Raw genomic sequence first — 22,292 nt, 5'->3', positions numbered from 1 at the left:
TTTAAAACACAACGATTTTGTTGTTTCAGGCACATCTTCAGGCTGAACAATGGCCGTAGTCACATCTCTGCTTATATAAAAATATTTCATGAGGTGCTGCTTCTTTAAATATGAACTACTTATTGTAAGCGCATAATTGTAGACAGCATGATGTGTTTAGTATCAGGCCGTTATCTTATATATTCATCAGAATGTCAAATGAAATTACATGATCCACACTTCCAGTCATCATGATGTAATGACTGCACTCTGCTAGTCTCCTTTACTGTATTTTATTTTATATTTTCTTGTTCAGTAATTGCACTATCCAGAACCCTCTGACACCTTTGAGGTGATCAGCTGTTTTGTGCTGCACACTGCCACTCCCTCCGGTGGCAGGGACTCCTTATGGATCCAGGCATGTCATCTCTGTGAATTTCTGGGAGCATCTCAATTAAACAGAGATGTGCATTGTTTACTGTGTTAAACAGAGTGTGTGTGAAAGAAGAAGCAATAACCCTCACACAACAGTTTTACACTGGCATTCACACCCGGCCAACACCCTCGCTCAGATGAAATGCGAAATGTGGTGTTCTTTCTTTTTCTCTGTTTCAGTGCTTATATTTATACTTCTCAAATTACACATCTGCAAACAGTATGATACTTTTACTACTGAAAGATCATATATACCAACCACTATCATGTGTTGTTTTATTATAAATCAAACATCAAAATAAACACAAAAATTCAGACAATAAAATACATCAAGAGAAGAGGCAAAAAACATAATTATGATAGCAAAAATCCAGCCTGCCTACGGCTGGATGAGCGTTGCTTTCTTCTTTGCACAATTTTACCAGTCAAGAAACTATATTTAAACTTATTTAAGTATTTTCAGGACTCCTTACATTACTTATTGACATCTTAAGTTGACCTGGAAGACAGAGTTCTGGAAATTTCTAATAGTACACGTGTTTGCTTGTTTTTTTCAAACAACATAAAAATTGCAGCATGTACCAAAGACAAAAGTTATCCTAGGATATCATGCTAATTGTTCAAATGTAGGATTTCTTTCTCCAATAAAATACACAACATTTTTGTATTAGAGATTCTCCCTCTGACACTTTCTGACCCTAGGCTGCTTTTACGAACATAAAACAATGATAGAATTGCAAAACTGCTCCCTTCCCACCAAAAAAAGCATTTATATTAATATTACATGACCATTAAATAAGATAATCAGAGCACAGAAAACAGGAATGACAGAATAAAAAGCAAAGTGGACAAGGATTTCACAGAACTAAAACTCCATCAATCCAAATATGATGAAACATAATATTTCTTTACATTACATCAAGGCCATTTTGCTTGAGAGCTTTACATTATAAGTGGACATCACTTCCGAGAAATACCATTTCTCACATTCATCACTGTGTTCAGACCACCTTCACACCACAAGGTGATACACCACCCAAAATCCTTTGAGTATCAGACACTCACTGCCTGTAAGCTTGAAAGGTGGCTTTCACAGATGGACAGCAGAGAGGTGGATTATTCTGTAATCCATCATGAATTCAAACTGATCATAGCTGCTGTTCTCCATCAGTGACTTTTTTTAAAGCCACCTTGCAAGGTTAGAGCAGGTGAAATGATTTTTGGTAGAATAACACATTCAGCTGACTCTGCTCTCCTGGTCAGACGCTGGCCATCACGAGCCAAATTTGACATGTTTGACAGTGCTTTCTTTGACGTGTCTTCTCTCAAGCAATAGGTAAGGACTTCCTGTTTATTCTACTGTTTATCTGCCTATGTACAACCTATATACAACCACATTGTGAGTTTGTATGCAATTAATTTAATATGTACACTACCAGTCAAAGGTTTTACAACGCCACCATTCCCGCAGGTTTTATTGTAACTTAAGCAGTTCAAGTCTAGTGAATCACCTTCAATGGTACAAAGGTCAGTGGTAAAATGCCCAAAGCAAATGATGATGATGACCAGCACTGTCTCCAAACTTAAACCCCATGGAGCTGGTCTGGAATGAACTGGACAGAAGGTAAAAGAAAAGCAGCCTTTCAGTGCACAAGTGTTAGGATGAAGTTTCCAAATGATGTTTCATTTCCACTGTAGAAAGATGAGTGTGATGGCTGCTGAATTTAATTAAATTTACTTCAAAGATGGAGGTATTCTATAACCTTTGACCAGTAGTGTGTATGAATTTGTATGAATGTGTGAATCTAGGCGTTTTCTTATTGGCCCATGATTGACTGCTTCCCTCTGTTATATAGCTGTTACACAAATCCAATCATTTTTCCCTGTGTCTTGTTTGATAGTAAAGAACATGTCCGCAGTAGCCGTCTGTCATTCTTGCAACAGCAAGTCAAATTCCTACAGTATTGTGCTGCTGAATCCTAAAGTCTAAATAAAGCAGCTCAGGAAGGTTTCACTAGAATGAAGCATCACTTCAAACGGTCACTTGATTCAAATTCAGGATAACTGACATGGTGCTTAAGTATCCTATTTTGCTCCACAGTACAATGCTGCCATTGTACAGTGTATGAGGTAGATAAGGAGAGACACTACTCAGCACTGTACAGTTAAAAGCGTGCTGCTCTCTGTCTGCATCTTACAGAACAGCCATGCTTAACAGATCTCGGCTGTCTACTCTTGAATACTCCAAAGCCCCTAATTGAAGCTTGCAAGTTTATCAAGACATTACACGTTATTGTCGCACTCATATTACTGTGTGCCAATGATGATTGTACAGCTTGGCATCCTACAGCTAATCAATGCACTGCTGCATTGCATTAATTTAAACAGTTATGAGATGATGGTCTCTTTTCCCTTTGGGGCCTATTTAACCTGATTTTCCTTGTTGTCTAGCAGTGCTTAAAACGAGGCAGTTAGCCGGCACGGTGTGTTAATGGCCAGAAGGGGGCATGATTGTGCTGCAACAATGCAACTAAGCATGAAAAAGAGCAAATGTGTAGCCTTCACGTGTTTAGCTGTGGTGTGGATACAGGGCTGAGAGTTACATGTAGCTGTGACAGTTAAAATCAGGTGTCTGTGTGGGAGAAAAGTGTGCTAGTTTGAATAAAAGTCCTTATTTAAGGCCCTTGATTAGTATGAGGCCATGAACTGGTGACAGTTATAGAACGAATCATTGTTGGTGAATACGTAGTCTGGTTTATATCTTTTTAAGTATGATGGTTCATTTTTTCAGAGTATTGCGAGTAGACCTAATCTGTGTGTGTTTGTTCTCGCACTGTGTGTGTGTGTGTGTGTGTTCAGGAGGCTGCGATGGTCGTGCCCCCACTGAGGCGCAGCAAAATCTGCTGACAGTCCTGCAGGGACCGGCGGTCTCCCACACGCTCAAGGGTGCGCTTGGCCTCGGCTAGAAGGCGGGCACGGTGCCCGGGCGGGGTTAGCAGGGGCATGGGCAGGTGGCGGCAGGCCAGCAGGATGGCATGAGCTCTCTCTCTCTCGCCCACGACACACTCACCTTTCGACAGCAGCAGGCGGGAGGAGAAAGAAGAAGAAAAGATCAGTGATTAGTGTCCATAGCTTTTCGGGTGTGTGCATCTTTGTGTGAATACAAGGTTATGTTGCTCTCTAGGGCTGTTTAGAGTCAGTTTTTCAAGTTCACCATTAATAATCAAGATTAAGAACAACCACAGGGGAGCTGACCCTGAGCCAGCAGTCAGGGTGAGTGGATACAATTCAGTGAGGAGGATGATTATTCATTTATTTATTTATTTATTTATTTATTATCTTTTTATGTCTGAGTGGGATCCCAGAGAAACACTATCTCTTTTTGTATGTAACCAGGACAGGAGACTACATTTGATTTGATTTGAATTGATTTAGAGGCCTATACTTCATTCTATCAATGTGTAAATCTGTTGGTGTCTTCTTTACCAGCTGTGTAGGAGCTGTGTGTCCTGCGTCGGAGGTTGTGCTCCAGCAGCTGGTGTGTCCTCGTGGGACTGGCTCCAGCCATCAGCCTCACTGTGGTCTCATGAAGAAACACCTGCACGAAAAATAAAAACACATCAGAGGCCACAACAACGATTGTTTGTCTGGGAGATGCTGGAGCAGGAAAACTCTGAAGCCTCACATCATTTCACTGCACATTTACTACCAAGGATGTACACAGGAAATATTCTGCCTTCAGTGGAGGCTTCCATGCAAAACGCCCCCACAGCAACAACAGCGAACATTTTTCAGCGAGTTGTCTCACAGCAGAATCTAATGTAATGATTATGATAAAGCTCACGTGGTTCTTAAAAGACTTGCACTACTCTAAACATAACAAATGATCACCGACCGCTATGAAAGCAGCAGTTGTTCAAGACCCTCTGGCTACAGTTATGATGACTCCAGTAAATCTTACAAGTATGACTGATGAGATGTTAAACTGCAGTGAGATTTCTGCAGCTGGTAAGAGTGGGAGAGAAACTGATTTCCAAGGCTGGTACAGTAAATATAGTTTTATCATGAACAAAATCAGCATTTACATCAGTGCAGCACAGAGTTCTTGAAAAACATTAAAGGGCCTAAAACATATTGAGGTCTCTCTCACTTTTAGCATATAGCTCGCTACAACTTTATAAATGTGAATAGTTGACAGCATTTCAATGTTTTATCATTATAAACTGATTATTTGTTTTGTGGCTGAGAGCTGGACAATGAAAGCTGATTTATGTATTTAGGACTAAATTATTTATAAAATAACCGAAGACATCCAAAATGAATCTAATGATTAATCTTCCTGAGTTGCCAGCCACAGGAAATACAGTAGACCTCTGTGTTGGCCCTTTGTCATCCTGTAATTGTTTCGTGCAGATGTCAGCAGCCAAACTTTAGTGACTGTTACGTTTTGTTGATTCCTTAACACACAATAACTGACTAATCTAGTCTCAGATGTACCTTGTGTTGCGCCTGTCTGTAGCACTGTGTGAGCTTTCTGAGCGCGCTGAGGTCCCTCTGGAAACCAGCCAACTGGGATCCAGGGGCTGGGCCAGGTTCTCCATTACTGCTGCCCCCTCGCTGCCATAAACTGGTCCTCAAGGTCAGCAGAAGGTCACAGACCAGGAGCTCCACCCCCTTAGGAGAGAGATTAGGGATAAAGATCAAAGAGCTGTTTGGTGTATTAACAAAAGAAATATGGATTTATTTTATACTGTGGTTGATTTATATATTTGGAGGAGATGAATTTGAGACCCAATGTGTGAGTTAAATCTGCCAGTACAACCACAACCCACCACCAACAACCAACCACCATCATTACCAGTGCACCTCTCCCAACATGCATGCCAAAAATCAACTTAGTAAAATTACATGAAGGTCAGTGCTGCCTCATGTGCAGTGGTGGGGTGTGTAGCGGGTGCGTGCAGATTGGGGAGGCCTCTGTACTGCACTGCAGACACATTGCACTCGGCTTCAGGATCATGCAATGCAACTACAATGCACCACAGCCACCTCCTGCCACCCACACTGTGCACACACACACACACAGCCCCACGTCAGCCTGCCCTGACCCCAACTGAGCATGCAGTATGTGCGTGTCTGTGTATGTATGCATGATAAAGCCCCCGATGCATTATCCTCAGTGATTCCTGATAATCTGATATGAAACCTCAGTAACTGGGTCTGTATTTATGTGGTTAAAAGACAGAAGACAAGATTACATAACAAATGCTCGAACCACAAACCCAGAGGAGATTGTAAGGTGATATTAGTGACGGTGTTTGCGAAAGGGTCTTGATATTCTACCTTGTTCAGCCAGTTCCCAGACTGGGTGAGCGGTACTGAGATGCTGGAGCGGAGGTAGCTGCTGGCTCTGTCACAGTGGGACAGGCAGGCTACTGCTCCTTCTCCCTTCAGAGGAGACAGACTCATCTGAACCGCTTTGCAAAGCAGCAGCACAGCCTTGGGAAGAGGGTGGCTAAAACACAGAGGTTAGAGAGGAACAGTGAGGATGCTTACTGTGGGTTTTTATTAACATCCTTCAGTTTCACTTAATGCATTTAATCCTGTGTAAAAAAAGGATGACCTTCAAGTCTCTGAATCCAGCTCAAAAGATTCTTGTAATGTGACCAGTTAAACTATTTAAATGGAGAATAAATGCTTCACTTTCACCATATTTATTCTAGTTTGTGTTTTGTAGTGTGAGAGCTTGGGTTTTGCCACATTTGGACATACTCTAATAAGTTTCGCTTCACTTACTCAAGAGTGTGTAGAGCCCTCGGCATCCGCTCTGCCTCTGCCAACAGTGACCTCACTACAACATCATCGCCCTGCAGCCAATGCACGGCAGCCTTCAGGACCAAAGCCCACCAGCGACTCACGGGGTCTCCCACTGGCAGGACGAAGGGAGGGAAATTATATAGAAAAAAATTAAATGAAATTTTTTTGGGGAGGGGTTTTGTTGTGGTTGTGAGAAGATTTTTCTTGTCAATGTGAAATGTGAACTTGGTGGTTAAGACCCCCTGTCCCTTTGTCTCTTAAAACTTTCCTGCAAAATCAATAGGCGTGTGTGTGTGTGTGTGTGTGTGTGTGTGTGTGTGTGTGTGTGTGTGTGAGATGGTATCATGCTTTGTGTGCAGCATGGCTCACTTTGAGACCAACAAGAATTGATTAAGACTGTAGCTAATTAACATTGCTTGAACAGCTCACCAATGTGCTCATATCCGCTGCAAGTCATTTATTACCACAAATCAATGACTGCACGACTTATCTGTGATAATCCAATAAAAAAATGAATCCCAAAAGCTAAATTGGCTGTCAGTGTACGGCAAATGAAGCCAAGGAAATCCATTCGTGTTGACAGCATTAACTCAGATGGCTATCTGGTTAATCTGCACTGAAGAGCTTTCCCACACAAACATCCTATGTGATTCATGCTTCTTTGTCAATGGGAAGGGTTGTTCTTTTCATGCTATTCATACCTGGAGTGGTGGTGTGATTGGGAGGAGTCGAGAAGGGAGGAGGAGGGGAGGGAGAGTCCTCTGTACAGCTGTTCAACAACTGGAGGAACTCCAGGGCACTGGAAAACTCCCTGAAAAAGTAACAGACCAGGGAAAATGGGGGGGGGCGTTTACAGAGTAAATCTTTAACTTGCACCAAAGTGTCACAAAACGCATCAGTAGTGGAAAGTAAAGAGCTGAGGCTGCCTGGTACCGCAGCATTGCTAGTACCCCTGCCTTACCCAGAGTCGTTCTTGCGTTTGCTTGCGTCAGAGTCGCTCTGCGGTTGGATGAGGGTGTGAACAGCTCTCTCCAAAAGCTTCCTGCAGAAACAGCGGTGCAGCTGGGCAATGGGGTCAGCTGAAGGAAGGAAGACATAACAAAGAGGAACAGGCAAATTATAGCACACAAGATTTATTTTAGGTTTCAAAATGTCTTTAATACCAAGTAAAAAGTTGGTTCAAAAGGACTGTTTGTTGATTATTTAAAATTAGTTAGAAAGACCAAGAATGACACAAGCAAAGTATATAAGAAAGACATGAAGAGTAAAATTGAGTGCTGGTTAACTCCTCCATTTGAGGCATACCTGAGTCTCTCTGAGAAGTGTACACGCCGTTGCAGTTCTCCGACTTCACTGACCAATCACAGCTCAGGAAGAACTGCCTGCCCAGTGGGGTGAAGAGCCAGCGCAGGCAGTCAGGGATGGGCTTGGTCTCTGATTGGCTGGCCACACTCTCTGCACAGCTCAACAGATAACCCTGAGAGACAGACACACGGAAAAGAAGCTGATGAAAATTAAATCAAATAGGAGTGAAATAAATCTATTATCTCCTTTGTCTGTTTATGCTTTTGAAATGAATCACGAGATAAACTGAATGAACATTTAGGGTACAGACAGATGATGGACCCTGTCAGAGACGTACAGGCAAACAGGAGAGGTGGTGGCCCAGCACAGTGCGCAGGGCTGTTGCTGCAGTGACATAGATCTGGGTGAGCTGGGCAGGAGCCATCTTGCCTTGGGCGCTTTCGCTGAGGTTGACAGCGCTGAGAGAGACAGACAGAGCCCACAGGCTGCTATGCTGAGGCAGCTTTCCTACAGACAAAGAACAGAAACACTCCCTTCAAATCTTTGCAGCATGTGAGATCACTCTTTTAGCCACTGAGCATTTTTCCTGGCACTGACTGAGGACTTATCCTGCAGTTCATTAACTTCAAACTGTGAATCACATCACAACAGCTTGTGTACAACAGCAGCCCACTTTGTCCTCAGCACTCACCTGTGAGCTGCAGCTGGCTCAGCCGGTGGTAAACCAGGGCTGCGTCCCTTGCACTCGTCCTAGCCTCCTCCCCCTCATGCTTTCCTCTGACCTGGTGAACCAGCCAACCCAAGGGAGTCGGACGATGCAAGCAGTAGCGAATCAGATTCCAGGACAGTGAGCAAACCAGGTCAAGATTGGTTGATGGAAGAGCCCTGGTCAAGACGGACAAGCAGGTCTCTAAACTAGCCATTGCTGCTGCGTAATCTCCCTGCAGGAAAGAGGAGACGAGAGAAATGGTAAACTGTTTAGTATTCAGTTAAGACTGACGGGAAAGATGAAATGAGGGTCACAAGTTAGATCTGAACACGATTTAAACAAACGCTAAAAATAAACCCATGCAGTGAAAAGCGAGGCTGAACCGAGACATCAAAATGGTGAGAATCAAAGCAAACAGGGTGGAGTGCCCTACAATGAGTGAGAAAACAGCAACTCTGATTCTTTTAGCACAGCCAGGATAGGCAAAGTCAGAAGAAGTGGATCCAATATTCACACTGTCACATTAATAAGTTGTGGGATCATTCTTTCCTATATTTGGAAATGCTACCTCTTTCCTATTTGAGAGATTTCCTCAACACAAAAAAATTTTATGCAAGGGAAAATATATAAAAATAGCACTCCAAACTGTTTTCAGACTTCTTGGATAATTATTGGTCTTAGTTCACCACAAAAAGAAACAGCCATTTATATTTCTAACTCAGTCCTGCTCATCCCAGGGCTGATGTGTACTTACTCTGTTGAGATGCAGGTCTGCTTGTTTGCGGTGCCTCCAGAAGGACACAGATTTCGGGGAGTGAAGGGGTGTGACTGGCTCCCACAGGTAGAGCACCCTGACACAGCCCCATACCGCTCCCACTCCACTCAGCACCCACACCATCACCCATGGCAACAGGCATCGCAGCCAGGACGCTGGAGGATGAGAAGAAATGAAACATGAGGAACGGACAGAATGGATTTTAGAATATTTCCATGACCTGTGTCACAAATTCAGTCAGGAATTTTTTAAACTTGTATCTTGAACCCTGATAAACACTGGGGTCAGCCCTGCTCACCAAAGTCCTGTGTGTGACTCGGGAACCAGACAAGTGTTCTAGATGGCCCGTGGCCCGTAGACAGACTGTGGCTCCCTGAGTCTTCAGAGCCCAGAAGAGATGGTAGCGGATTTAGGGACAGGCAGAAGAAGGTCAGGGCGCAGAGCAGCAGTCGAGAACGATCCATCACTCCGACAGAGGAGGGAGAATCTGGCTCACTCTTCACCTGACAGAGAGAAAGAGATGGAGAACAGGTTCACAATAATGAACACCACATTGGCCCAATTCTAAGGAGTTTTATGCACAAGTGGGGTTGTCTTATAATTGAGGTCAGGACAATTGGTTAAGTATAATCAGATATACTTTTTGAATGGAGAGAGAATAGCTGAAACAATGGCTCCTACAGAGAGTGCTGAATTATGGGTTGTTCGTAGCCTCAACATTGCCAGTCTAGCAAATGTTTTTAGTGTGTTTACACTGAGTCTTTCAGAGCGAGTCAGCCCTAAAATGTATTTGTTAGCCCGGTTTAACCTGCAGGAGTTTCTGAAGGCTGGTGTAATGTGTTTTGCTGCCACAGAGAAAATATGAAAAATACTTCATAGTGTCTCCTTACATCATTACTGCAGATACAAATGCATTTAATAAAATGTAAATATTATTCATAAACATAAAAACAACAAATGTAGATATTAAAATTGCCAATAACATCTCTACCCTTGGGGACAAACTGTATGTCTGCACCTCCTGTAGCAGTTTCACAATATAAGCCTTCTAGTTGTTCAGCAGTTGAAGGCTTTTGCTGTAAAGCCAGACGAGGAAGAGTGAGGAGTAGTAAGGCTTCTGTCGATTTAAGTCTACTTTACTACTACTATTACTACTTTTGCCTAATTTAAGTGTGAAACAAAACTGAAAAAAAAAACCCAGCAACTCCTGTTTTGATGTACAAAAACAATACCTACGTCAGTTACACAACCACACACCCTGAACTGTGTGTGTGTTACCTGATCGTGGTCCATTAAGGGGCTGCCTGGCTCTGAGTCGACACAGTAAGGAGAGAATTGGTGAGGGGAACTGGAACCAGAGTCCGAGGCTGGAGGTGACATCATCACTATTTCCTGTTTGAGCTCCACATCTTCAGACAGTGACACTGGCTCTGAGATAGAAAGAGAGATTCATTAAAATCTCAACCTGCCACAGGTGATGCGACGCTCTCATTGCGGTAAAACACTTACTGTTCTTCTGGTTTGCCATTTTAAGGGCCAGGTTCTCCTGTCGTAGTTTGTGGTTGACCTGCTGCAGGTATTTGATGTAATCAATGGCCTTTCTCAGCACTCCTGATTTATGCATCTGGGAAGAAAGACATGAAGGAGTTCATGTAAGGCTTGAATTTGTATCAAGCTCGTGAGGAAAATCAGTTGATTTTTTCCCCAAAAAATTTAAACCCTGAAACAATTTATGACTACTCGTAATGTTTAACTAACCCAGTGTTAAAATCACTAACCTTTGCGTCATTGCCCATGACCAGGTCTCTGAGCTCCACGATTTTGTCGTTGATGGAGGACCGATACCTCTTCTCAATGATGTTGTGGGTTGTCCTCCTCTCGCCCTCCTTCACCACCCCTCCTGGGCCTACTCCTCCTGCCGTCACCTGGCCCTGCTCTACATTTGATCTGGCTCCGTTTGTGCAGTGGGAGGAGCCTGGCTGGAGCTGCTTGATCGGCAGCTTGTCTCCTCCTCCCATCATAACGGGGACGGTGGTCAGGATGTTGCTGCTCATCAGCGTCTGGGGACAGAAACAAGTGGCAGTAAATTAGTTTCATTGTTAAGTATCAGTAGTTAATGGGTCTTTGTCGCCTTTTTTTAGGGACCAAAATTGTGACCATTATTAACAACCAGTAAATAATATGCAATAATTTGTGCCAGCTTCATACCGGGACTTGCAGAGCGGTGTTCTGGATGGGTGTGGTCAAGGTGGTGATCCCAGTGGGGCTCTGCATGGTAGACAGCACCTGTGTGCCATCTGGTTTAAGTGTTGTGAGAACCAGTGAATCTGTCTTCAGAATCTGGGGCTGCTGGACCAGAACCTGGTGGAAAGATGTCCAAAGATCAATATGAAACTTTTATGTTTGCTCATAAGCAGCTGACAGAATTAAGATATTTTGATCTTGTCATGTCTGCATCCACCTCATTAAACAGAACAACAAACACAGAACACCATTCTATGTCTATTTGTCTATTTGTCTATTTTTTTGGCAGCAATGAAGGCAAGACTGGTTGTTCAGCTTTTTTGAAATACATAATCAAATATGATCTTTCATTACCAGATAGATATTAACTAATCATCATGTTATTGCTGTTTGGACTCGTTCCCTGAAGAGCAGACGCTGTGACTGCTTGTCCAAACCTGCTAACAACAGTGGTGTTACTCACAGGTACTTGCTGCACCTGCTGTTGCATGGTGTGGACTGTGGTCGGCGCTGTAGAGAGAGTCTGGATGGTTTGACCTGTCGGAGTCAGAACGCGCTGATGCTGAATGGTCACTGGTTGGAGCTGTGGTGATGTCATGATGCTCTGCATCTGTGGTTGGAGGACTAGGAAGAGGAGACAAGGGGATGGATGATATAGATCCTAAGAACAAACCATATTATTGTAACATGTAATAATAATGATGATACTTTAAAAAACAGGACAATGTATGATGAATTTATAGTCACTCTACCACTTAATGAAACAATTTGACACCTTCAACACAATACCCTCTTCTTCTCTTTAGTCACCTTGGAAACCAGGAGCAGGGCTCTGGTGGCAGATGACAGGGTTCTGGATGAAGCGTGACTGCCCGCCACTGGAGGCAATCATCACAGTTTGAGCAGCCTGGGTCTGGATGGGAAGGGGCGTCTGGCTGTGGGTCTGAACTAGGGTGTGGACCGGGAAGCTCTGGGTCTGCATAGGGATCCCCTGGGTGTGCATCTGCATTTAAATTAGTAAAAAAACAAACAAACACAGCTTTATCTAAACATGCATTTCCTTCTAAGTTTATTAAAGTTTGATGCAACAGAAGACAGTTTATCTGCCTTTTCTGATGTACTGTTTTAGGGAAAAGGTATTTCACTCAAGACTATAAACTACATCTTTCAAGCTGACTCGAGTTTTGCTGAGATGTGCACTGGTGTTTGTAGGGATGCTGAGCTGGATATTATACTTTACAGTCTGTCAGTACTTTTTCTCATGTCAGCAGAAGCTTTTTAGTATGGATGGCACAACAACAGAAAATGAATCCACACCTCCTCCACGACAGACAATAAAATTACAGCTTGAGAGACAGGCACCTTGAAAACAGCAAAACTACAGCGCTCATCCATCACTGTGGTAGTCATACACCCCCATCACACCCACACAATGATTTAAAACTTGAACAGCTTGACCCTGAACACAGCTTTCAATCCACGCTCATACAGTGAATAAAACTGACGTATACCATTAGACCTGCTGGTAGAATGAGTGGAACGTGGGTGACCACTCATGTCAAACACAGGACTTGTGTCACAGTTGTGTCAGATAGCTGATACCTGGATGGTAGGCTGAGCTGTCTGTTGGGGCTGAGGCTGGATGGGCTGGACCTGAGGCCGTGGCTGAAGGAGCGGAGGGCTGCGGGTCACCTGCTGCTGCACTGAGGTGGTGGTGGGGGAGGGGGTCTGGGCGGGAGTGAGGGGAGGGGTGAGGGGTAATGACTGGGGAGACAGCGTCTGGGAGGCGGCGAGGTTAACGTTGGAGCTCTGGTAGGCCATGGGGGTTGGTGCCTGGGGAGTTTGGGGAGTTTGGGGAGTTTGAGAGGTTTGAGGGGTTTGAATGGCAGGACGTGGCGTAATGCTGGTGCCGCCACTCTGCAGTGAGCCTGCTGAGGACATCTGCTCCTCAAACAAGTCTGGGAAGTCCCCCACCTGGTTGCTGACAAACTGCAGCATCTCTGAGGAGACGGAAAAACAGAATGGACATTACAATAAGCTTGGATTTGATTAAGAGACCAAAATTATTCCACTGATTCAATGATATCAATCATGAAAATAGATTTAATAGCTCATGAGTAACAACATCTTAACAATTCTACATGGTCAAATGGTGAAACCAAGACAGGCAACTTAAATAAATGTGTTTTGGATTTACAGTATCACTCTGCAGCAGTTCTGTGTCACCAGCAGAAAGTGTAACATTTTGTGAAACCAGTAGAGCAACATTTGCAACAGAAACTAAATCTGATCTGATGATGATGACGACAATTACTTGACTGCCTTTCAGCCAAAGCCTTGCCCAACACCCAATATTACAGTAACAGGAAGTAATAATCTATGTGTTGCTTTCAAGTGTCTTAAGTGACCTTGAGAGAGATTTCTTCAGTTGAAACTAAATGTAAGGTGGTAAGGTCGCCCCATTGTAGATCTTTCTCAGATATGTGCATGCTGTCTGCTGCTAACAGATAAGACTAGAATTACTAGACTAGACTAGAATTTCATGGCCTGGCCTTGAAGTGGCACATGTGTGCATAAAAACAGCTACTGTCCTGGTCATAAACCAGTGAACCCATTGCACCCAAAGCGAACGGCCTTCAGACCGATAGCCTTGAAAAAGTATTGTAATCTTACTGATGGCCCCGAAAGACAATGGGAGCAAGGTAAAAGAGCACTCAGATAAAGAATCAGGCAGCTCTGAGAGACCAGGTGATAGATGATTATAATGATGAATGATGACGAATGTGCACTGCCCCTGTTGTTAAATATGACTGTGCAGTATGTTAAATGCCACCAAATGGCATTTACTAATTTGTCATACAGTAGCTATACAAAACTGGTGTTACTTATTAAAGACTTGTTAGAAGACATCAAACTGCATATGTAGGGTGTTGGGTGATACAACAGTATACACTCAATTGTTTATTAGGCACATCAAGCGAAAGCAACAGCCCTGCAATACATCCTCTCTTCACTGAGGTTAAAATGTTCAGTTTTTGCTGGGACTGTTTGATTGAGGAGGTACATAGAGTTGTTGCTTTAGGAAGCTGTAGTTTGTGTTGGTGTTGAGTAAGAAAAAAAAAATCACAATATCATGAAGTCTACAGTATCAATATCACATTATAAAATAGGACAAACTTCAACAGAAGTTATTTTTTTCTCCAGTTTGAACCAGGACTTTGAACTATGAGACTTTTAACAGTTGTCTTACAGGCTCCATCAGGTCAAAGCAGCCCAGATTAATCTATGTCACTGATATGGGCTCAGCCGTCAGGGTCAGTGAAGTGTCAACAAGCAGAGGCTGCGGCCTTGAACTCCGTCTTATTATGCGGCAGAGCAAGACCAGAAAATCCAATCCACAGACCACATTTATTGACTTTTTCCAATGACATGAAATCACTGAGCTCATTAGACCACAGACAATATTCTGATTGGGAAATTTATTTCATATCAACATTAGTACTGGGTGTCAGAGACAGTGAATAACATACAGATCCAAACAGCCCTGTTTCATTCTACTGATGTTACAGCACAAGCAGTCACTACTTTGTGACAACATAATGAATGCATTGGTCATTATATTTATTAGAGGTACGGTAGCCCTCAGATGCTAGGAGTGCCAGTGCCACTCTGTAATACAATTTTATAATAACACATCTACAAAATATAAATCATAGTGCTGTGGCACATAAATCAAATGAATGAAAATATTACTTTATCTCTTATCTTTCATCTTTTCATCTCTGATCTTTGCCTAATATAGACTATCAATCTGAAATAACTTTAAATTTTTGATGCTATGATGAAATACAATGAAATTTTGCTATGTTTCTGCAGAATGCATTTTATTTTCTTAACAGCCAATATAATAACAAATTTCACAATAAACACAACACTAAAACAGGGCTAGGATACTAGAATATGTGTATGAAGCTGGAAAGTTGAGACAGTGGACAGATAAAACTTACAACCATTACATCACCATCTATGTGATGGTGAGGGAAAGCCTGAAAACTGCCTGCCACCTGTGGCTGTCATCACTTACTACATTGCAATATAGTGTATAAAGCAATAAAGGTGTTATCTATATATCGCCTCACATATTTCTGTTTCATTTGTCTACAGTTGCCCTTTGATGCCAAATATACATGCACACATTGTGTAGGCAGACACACTGGACCGTGCACTTTTACACCTCCATGGGGGGTGGACTGCTAATGACAGACAGGACAAAGCAGCTCTGAGCCCCCAGTGCTTCAGACAAGCTGACACAAAGGGTAAATCCATCAAAGGGGGACAGTTTCCTAGGCTGCTCAGAGCAAAGAAAATAGGTTATATAACCACTGCCACAGTTGCTAAGGGAATAATTGGGAGAGGGAGAATGTTCTAGATGAATATAGGGTCAACTGCTTGAGCCCTTACAGGGGCCTCTGAGACTTTACTGTCTCAGGAAATGCACATGGCTAATCTGAGGAACAAAGGGTAAATATCTTTTGAGATGTACAGTATACCAGCTGCTGCACAAAGAGACCAATAAAAGCCATCACCAGTCAGTTGAGATCCCATGTCTGTTTAGAAAGAGGCTGGGATATTATACAATAAATCTAAAAAAAAAACAAAACTACAAATTCTCCTCTGAATTATTGAGGAGATAATACCCACGATGTCTGTAACTGAGGTAAAGTGTAATTGTCAATTAGCTGTGGGCCAAACAGAGACAAGGTCAAAACAAAACTGAGTGTGGGCTGCCTCTGCTGCAGCTTTCCTGCAAATTCATCAACCCTCAGCTGTCATTTCTCTCTCACAATCTGTACATTCCTGTCTTTTGACACAATGATTAAGTGGGATTACATAACTGTGGCTGGGGGGGTACTGTCTGCTCTTTCTGTGTAAAGTCCCCCTTTGAAGGGAGAATTAACACCAGACACCAAACGCAGGTAGAGTTTCAGGAATGTTTCATAAGCCTGTGTGCAGTCTCATCAATGTTGGCCATTACTGTTTGTTACATACTGTAGCCTTGTTATTGTGCTGTTGTGTGCTGGTGAGTTAAATCCATTATCTGTTACAGCAGTTTATCCTGCAACTCAGTTTCATCCTACACTGTTTGACACACGCAGACAGACAGACAGACAGACAGACAGACACACACACACACACACAGCCCATCAGTCCAGTCTGGTGACTTAGCCTTCAGTAAAATTCCACCCTAATGGAAATCTGGTGACTCTGCGCTGGCCAGCGTTACACCAAAAGCCCGGTCCTTTCACTGTGTGCCAAAGACCGAAACTTGTTTTGATTAGAGGGAGATTTGATCAGGGATGCTCTGTGCCTGCTTGCAGAGTGCAGAACTGGGTCTTTACAGAGATGTTGTCACACAAACTTTGCTTGAATAAGCTCAGAAAGGATGGTGAAGAAAGGGGAAAGAGTTTCGTCATTAAAAACTCTACAAAAAAAAAAACTTAAATCTTGACATGAAAGTCATAAAGTAAACAAATAACCGAAGGGGTTCTTTTTATGACTCTTGGCTTACAGTAATAACACGGTCACACTCTTGTGTCACCCCTACGCTGCCAAAATACACAGCTTCCTGATGCATGACACCACTCACTGATGGCCAACTCTGCTTCATGGAAAATAACACTCTGTCAACAGTTTCACTCACTTACTTTTCCATTAAAGCCTGGGTGTTTTTTGAGAGACACATACTGAAATAGCTACATAGGGCATATCTTGACTTTAAGCTTAAAAGGTGTTTAGTCAGTGTGAAAATAATGGACGGATTTAACGAACTATGAGACAAAACTCCAAAAGTAAAACAAACAAACAAAAAAACACCAGGTGACGTGTATACTTGCAATGTGCACATTTTGTAATAAATTTTAACTAACTTAAGTAAAAGATCAAACCGGATAAAACACATATCACTCTAAAAGATGCTAAAATAACAGGAAGTGTTTGGGATAAGAACTATTAACCCCCCTCCTTCTTCAGACCAGCTGTATTTTGAAGATTTTGAGGAATAAATTGTGTGTTTGCAGCTCTCGCATGAATCAAGCGCAGACCTGCTCAGCACCTTCCGCTCGGCAGGATGAGCATCTCGCACAGCTGTCAGAATAAGCGGAAACATCCCGGCGACAACTTCATTGGGGAAACGACAGCACTTCACACTGTCGGCAGAGACACGACCACTCACCGTCGATGTCTCCCAGGGTGAATTCGTCCCCTAATTCCGCTAAAGTCGGGTCCATGTTCTCCATGTACTCTCCGCCGTCCATCCTGCCTGTCAGCGGCTCGCCTCTCCGGCTGTTACCGGAGAGTCGCAGGAGAAAATGAAACAGAGTCCGCGGGTTATTCTGTGGCGTTCAGCGGCGCCTACGAGACACTTGTCTTATCGAGAAGGTTATTTCTTCCCGGAACAACCGTGAAGCAACGCTAGCGCCTCAAGAGAGGCAGACTTTTACGTCGATAAACTCATTCACAGCGATTTATGCTTAAGACGGCGCCATCTTGTTTTACGCTCATTACGTCATTCACAAACAGACTCTGTGGCCCAGAGCGGGCTGTGATTGGCCCAGACCTAGCTGTTGTTGTCATGAGACCAGTCATCATCGTCCAATGACAAGGTCGTATTCACCGTGGTCTGATAGTACGTCAACCATCAGAAGCTTCTGTGTCATTTGAATAAACCGCGCCCCCTATCTTCATGAAAAGAAGCGGACCTCATCAGCGCCTCAGAAACACTGATAACAATAAGTAAACAAGTAAACAAAAGTGAATGAAGAATAAATACTTAAGACTGTTTAAATAAAATGCATTTTCTTATCACCAGTGTACTTGACAGTGTGATAAAGGTTAACCTTCCATTGTATAATAATAATTTTCACCACTTTCATGCATATAAAAAGTATACTTACAAGTTATTAGAGTCCTTATGTGAACATAGCACTGTAACAGTAAATGCTCCATAAAAAGTTTTTTTTTTTTTTTACTAAAGAAAAGTAAATACTCTAAAATATACATACATTTTAACAAAAACAGGGAGAAATAAAATACAAAACACAGTTGAATTATTAATGTATCCTGTGTACTTAATCCAGCTGTCATATCTGCAATATAGTGGATTAATAAATCTGATAAAATATACTAAAGCACAAACACTGCAAGTACAAAAGCTGTGGTAACACATTTGAGGCAGTTGATGTACTGACCGAAAAAAATAACAACACAGGACAAGAAATTAGGTCAAAATACTCAGTCATGAAAGAATACTGTCTTTATTGTTCATTTCACTGCAACTAGTGACGTGATACATTTACAGCAAATGAAAACAGTTTGTACTGGTTGGTTAATACCAGTGTTAATACATAACTGCACAACTCTTTTCTGGTTTACATATGACAAGATGGGAAACATTACAATGCAGCCATTTGCTGTCACCCTTTAGAATTTAAAATGCTTTATAATATTTCAGTCCTTTTGTTCATTTTTAACACTCAATACTGTAATAAGTAAGATTATTTACACGAATCTCACCCACCAAACATTGTAATTAAGTGCTTAAGAGAATTTCTTATTTTCTGCTCATAGCCCTGTGATTCTTTAGAAAGGCCAAACCAAAAATTATAATCCTTTATAAAATTCATGTCATTCATTCAGATAAGTTTAAGGCTGAACTGCAAAGGCTCATATTTGCAGCAGCCCTGTTTCCATAAGTAAATGACTCTTCTCTTTTCTTATTTTATAAAAATGTGTATGGTGCAGGTTTAGTTCAAAACCAACCAGCTGGAAGATGAGTCACAACCTTATAACAGTCCTTTCAGATAAAAATGTGCTCGGAAAAAAAACATATAAAGCAAAGGTATCACAAGACTGTGTACCTTATATCCTCTATTAGTCTTCCCACACAGCACTGCAAATGTCACTGAACTCAGTCACCTGCCTTCAACATTCCCATCCAACATTTACGAGTAGAATTTCTTCTTTCTTTTATCATGTAGAATGTGTGATTTCTTGATCCTACATTTCATATTATTTCGTATTACATTCAAATGAGCTACTACCTCTGCATATTTGAGGTGGTTTACATTCACATGGTAATAGCAACATCTCTCACTGAGGGAAGCTATTGTGAAGTGTAGGATTTCATCAGGGACATAGGAGAAAATATGATCTCATTCATTTGATTACCACTCCCTTTTTGGCCTGTATTTATTTGTTCAAGTGGATCTCATAAGACTTCTTCTCTGAGTAACTTGTCTCTGTTGTTCCTGTGCCAGATCTGACTTTTTCCTTTACCACCTTCACCACCAGGCCACCAGCCAGGGCAATGCCTGCTGCGGCCTTGCCAATCTCAGCCACTGCAGTGAGAATGTGTGTAGTCGCCGCCACAGTGCCCCAAGGATCTGACACAACCCTGCTGGCCGCTGATGCCATGCTCGGCCCTGGTAGCCCACATACAGCACCAGCGGATCCAGCTGCAGCCATCTCCTGAGCTAAGGCTGCCCCTGCTGCAGCACACTGAGGTGTCCCAGTACCTGCAGCTACAGTGGCCACTGCATGCTGCCCTGCTGCTGAAACTAAACTACCTTGAACCATAGAAGCATTGGCTACACCTGCTGCCCCTACTGCTGCAGTTTCAACTCCACTGAGGGCTGCTGTGCTGAGAGCTGCTCCCTCCAGAGCTGCGCCTAAAGCAGCCCCAGCTCCCAAGGCCCCCCCCACTCCTGCTGCCACTCCCACAGCAGAGGCCCCAATGACACTAACTTGCCCAAGGGCATCCAGAGCACCCTCTCTGGGAGTGGCATTCCCAGCTCCAACAATGGCTCCCATGGAACCACCCATAACTCCACCTGTCGCTGCTCCCAGAGCCACTGCAGTTTTCCCTGAAGCTGCTGCCACTATGGCCCCCACAGCTTTCCCAACACCTGTGCCTCCCACTACAGACATCCCTGCCAGATGACCTGCAGCAAAACCCACCGAGTTTCCCACAAGAGAAGCCCCAGCTGCAGCTGCTAAAGGGGCAGCCGCACCTAACACTGCCCCAACTGCCATGCCTGTGGTCCCAGCAGCTACCAAAATCTTAATTCTCTCCAGCACCTGAGCAGAGAGTGCAGCCTCCCTTCTCAAGCGAATAAAGGATGAATGGAGAGACTGTCGTCTGCTGACGGCCCTGCTGCTGCCCTTATACCTGCTTTGTTCAACTCTGTTTCGAAGGAAGCTCAAAGCTTTGCCTCTGCTCTCCTCTGTCCATCTCTCCACTCTAAAATCCCCCAAATTTCCTCTTTCCAACTCCATCCTGCTGAGCCTGTGTGATCCTCTATCACTGCTTTCTTGTCTGTCAGACTCTAGGTCACACTTTCTTCGTTTTGCAAGTCTAACCTGTTCCTCCATGTTGCCCTTACTTCCCTCTTGTGCTTCCCCCTCTGCTTCCCCTCGCTCCCTCAGCATCCTTATCTGCTCCTCCCTGATAGCAGCCTCAGCCTCTAAAAACATGTTACTGGTATAAAATCCTCTGTTAGTCTGCTTCACCATCCTGTCCACCTTAATCAAGAGTTCTTCAACTTGCGCTGAGTTGCTGGGGTCTCTGTTGTTGAGGACATGGTACCTGCCCCCACACCTGTCAATCAGAGCCTTAAGCCCAGCAGGTGCAGTCTTCCTCAGGTACTCTTCAATCCCTATGCCCTCCAGGTCATCACCTCTGGTAAAAAGAACCACTGTGTGGTTACAGACTGCATCCTGCCCAAATATCTTTGCCATCTCACAAACAGCCTGGTTCTCATTGTCTGTATATCGTCCTATTGGCACCACCAGCAGGAAAGCATGTGGGCCAGGGGCAGAGAGAGACACACATTTGGCTATCTCTGCATGAATCTGCTCCACACTGAGAAGAGTGTCCCCAAAACCTGGCATGTCAACCACCGTGACTCTCTTCATCCTCCTCTGTGTGACAGCCTGGCCATCCTCCACAGCAACCTCCTCAACGCGCACGGTGCTCCCAAGTTCACAAATCTGTGTGACGGAGCTTGCGCTGATCTGTGACAGGAACTGCCTCCGGCCCAAGATGGTGTTTCCTGATGCACTCTTGCCGCTTCCAGTCTTGCCGACGAGGACAAGCCGGAGTTCTTCACTCCATCTGGTTTCAGAGTCATCACCTTCCTTCTCACCCTCCATATCAACTGGATCCTTTTTGTCTGCTTCATCTCCTGAAGGAAAAACCGCACAACAGAAACTGTCTGTAACTCACTGAGACTTTAGAGACTTCACTGTCACAGGTTAACTGCATTTACATACATGTAAACCATGGACTTCCTTATTACAATACAGCAACCGAGACTTTTATTGTCTTCATTTGTTGCTGATTAAGACAATGCACGTTTTGTGTCGTAAGCCTAGTCAAGTCAGTGTTTGTCAGGAAGCTTCTGCACACAGACAAAACGCCGCAGCTGAATAGATCAGCTACACGCAAGTGAAAGGAAGAAATAGCTAGCGTTACGCATCGGGTGTTTAGGCTGGGTGTTATTTATAACTCAAGTCCGGCCCAATGATGACCAACCCTGACAGATCCCCAGAGATCAAACATCAAATGCAGAGATCGAGTTTTTATTCTTAATACCTCGCTGTAACGCGACCATTCATTAGCTACAGTCAGCTAAACACTTTTCACTCACATTGACTGTTAACGGCTAACTCGCCAATTAGCAAGCTAGCCTTAGCAAGCTGCTAACTTCTGACGAAAAACGTTAACTTTCACGACACGAAGACAAAATCTCACCCGGATCCATGTTATCAGACGTGTCTCACAGTTTTACTGCAACAGGTCGTTTCTTCGCTGCGTTCACGCTTTCGTTATCATCTTCTGAATGTGTTTGCAGCTACATACTGGGCCGAGCTCAGACCGTGTTGGCCCGAAACAAAACACTGGAGTTTGGGTAAAGCGTGTTTGGCGGCTGCCTGCCCTCTGTTGGCGGATCTGTCCAACTCACTGTGACA

General features: G+C 43.5%; 2 protein-coding genes across 2 annotated transcripts; both read right to left on the bottom strand.

Moving 5' to 3' along the window:
• Window positions 1-673: 673 nt before the first annotated feature.
• Window positions 674-17,840, bottom strand: srebf2 (sterol regulatory element binding transcription factor 2). Its single transcript, XM_071474403.1, has 20 exons — window positions 17,497-17,840; window positions 12,867-13,264; window positions 12,075-12,267; window positions 11,728-11,888; window positions 11,229-11,381; window positions 10,799-11,080; window positions 10,530-10,644; window positions 10,299-10,450; window positions 9,319-9,523; window positions 9,000-9,175; window positions 8,228-8,477; window positions 7,874-8,043; window positions 7,537-7,708; window positions 7,193-7,310; window positions 6,933-7,042; window positions 6,211-6,343; window positions 5,758-5,929; window positions 4,912-5,088; window positions 3,901-4,012; window positions 674-3,484 (listed from the first exon to the last, which is right to left on the bottom strand). Exons 1-20 carry the CDS (start codon window positions 17,576-17,578, stop codon window positions 3,270-3,272), a joined length of 3,546 nt encoding a protein of 1,181 aa, XP_071330504.1. The 5' UTR covers window positions 17,579-17,840; the 3' UTR covers window positions 674-3,269.
• A 721-nt stretch (window positions 17,841-18,561) lies between these two features.
• On the bottom strand, window positions 18,562-22,262 carry LOC139618440 (uncharacterized). Its single transcript, XM_071474368.1, has 2 exons — window positions 22,075-22,262; window positions 18,562-21,505 (listed from the first exon to the last, which is right to left on the bottom strand). The coding sequence occupies exons 1-2, from the start codon at window positions 22,082-22,084 to the stop codon at window positions 19,512-19,514; spliced, it is 2,004 nt and encodes a 667-aa protein (XP_071330469.1). The 5' UTR covers window positions 22,085-22,262; the 3' UTR covers window positions 18,562-19,511.
• Between the last annotated feature and the right edge of the window lie 30 nt (window positions 22,263-22,292).

The sequence above is a fragment of the Trachinotus anak genome, unplaced genomic scaffold, assembly GCF_046630095.1.
Source record: "Trachinotus anak isolate AG129_WGS33_773 ecotype Australia unplaced genomic scaffold, CSIRO_AGI_Tana_v1 ptg000003l, whole genome shotgun sequence".
In the NCBI taxonomy this organism is placed as follows: Eukaryota; Metazoa; Chordata; class Actinopteri; order Carangiformes; family Carangidae; genus Trachinotus; species Trachinotus anak.
The sequence above is the reverse complement of the archived record's forward strand: the minus strand, read 5'-3'. Positions and strand labels throughout refer to the sequence as shown.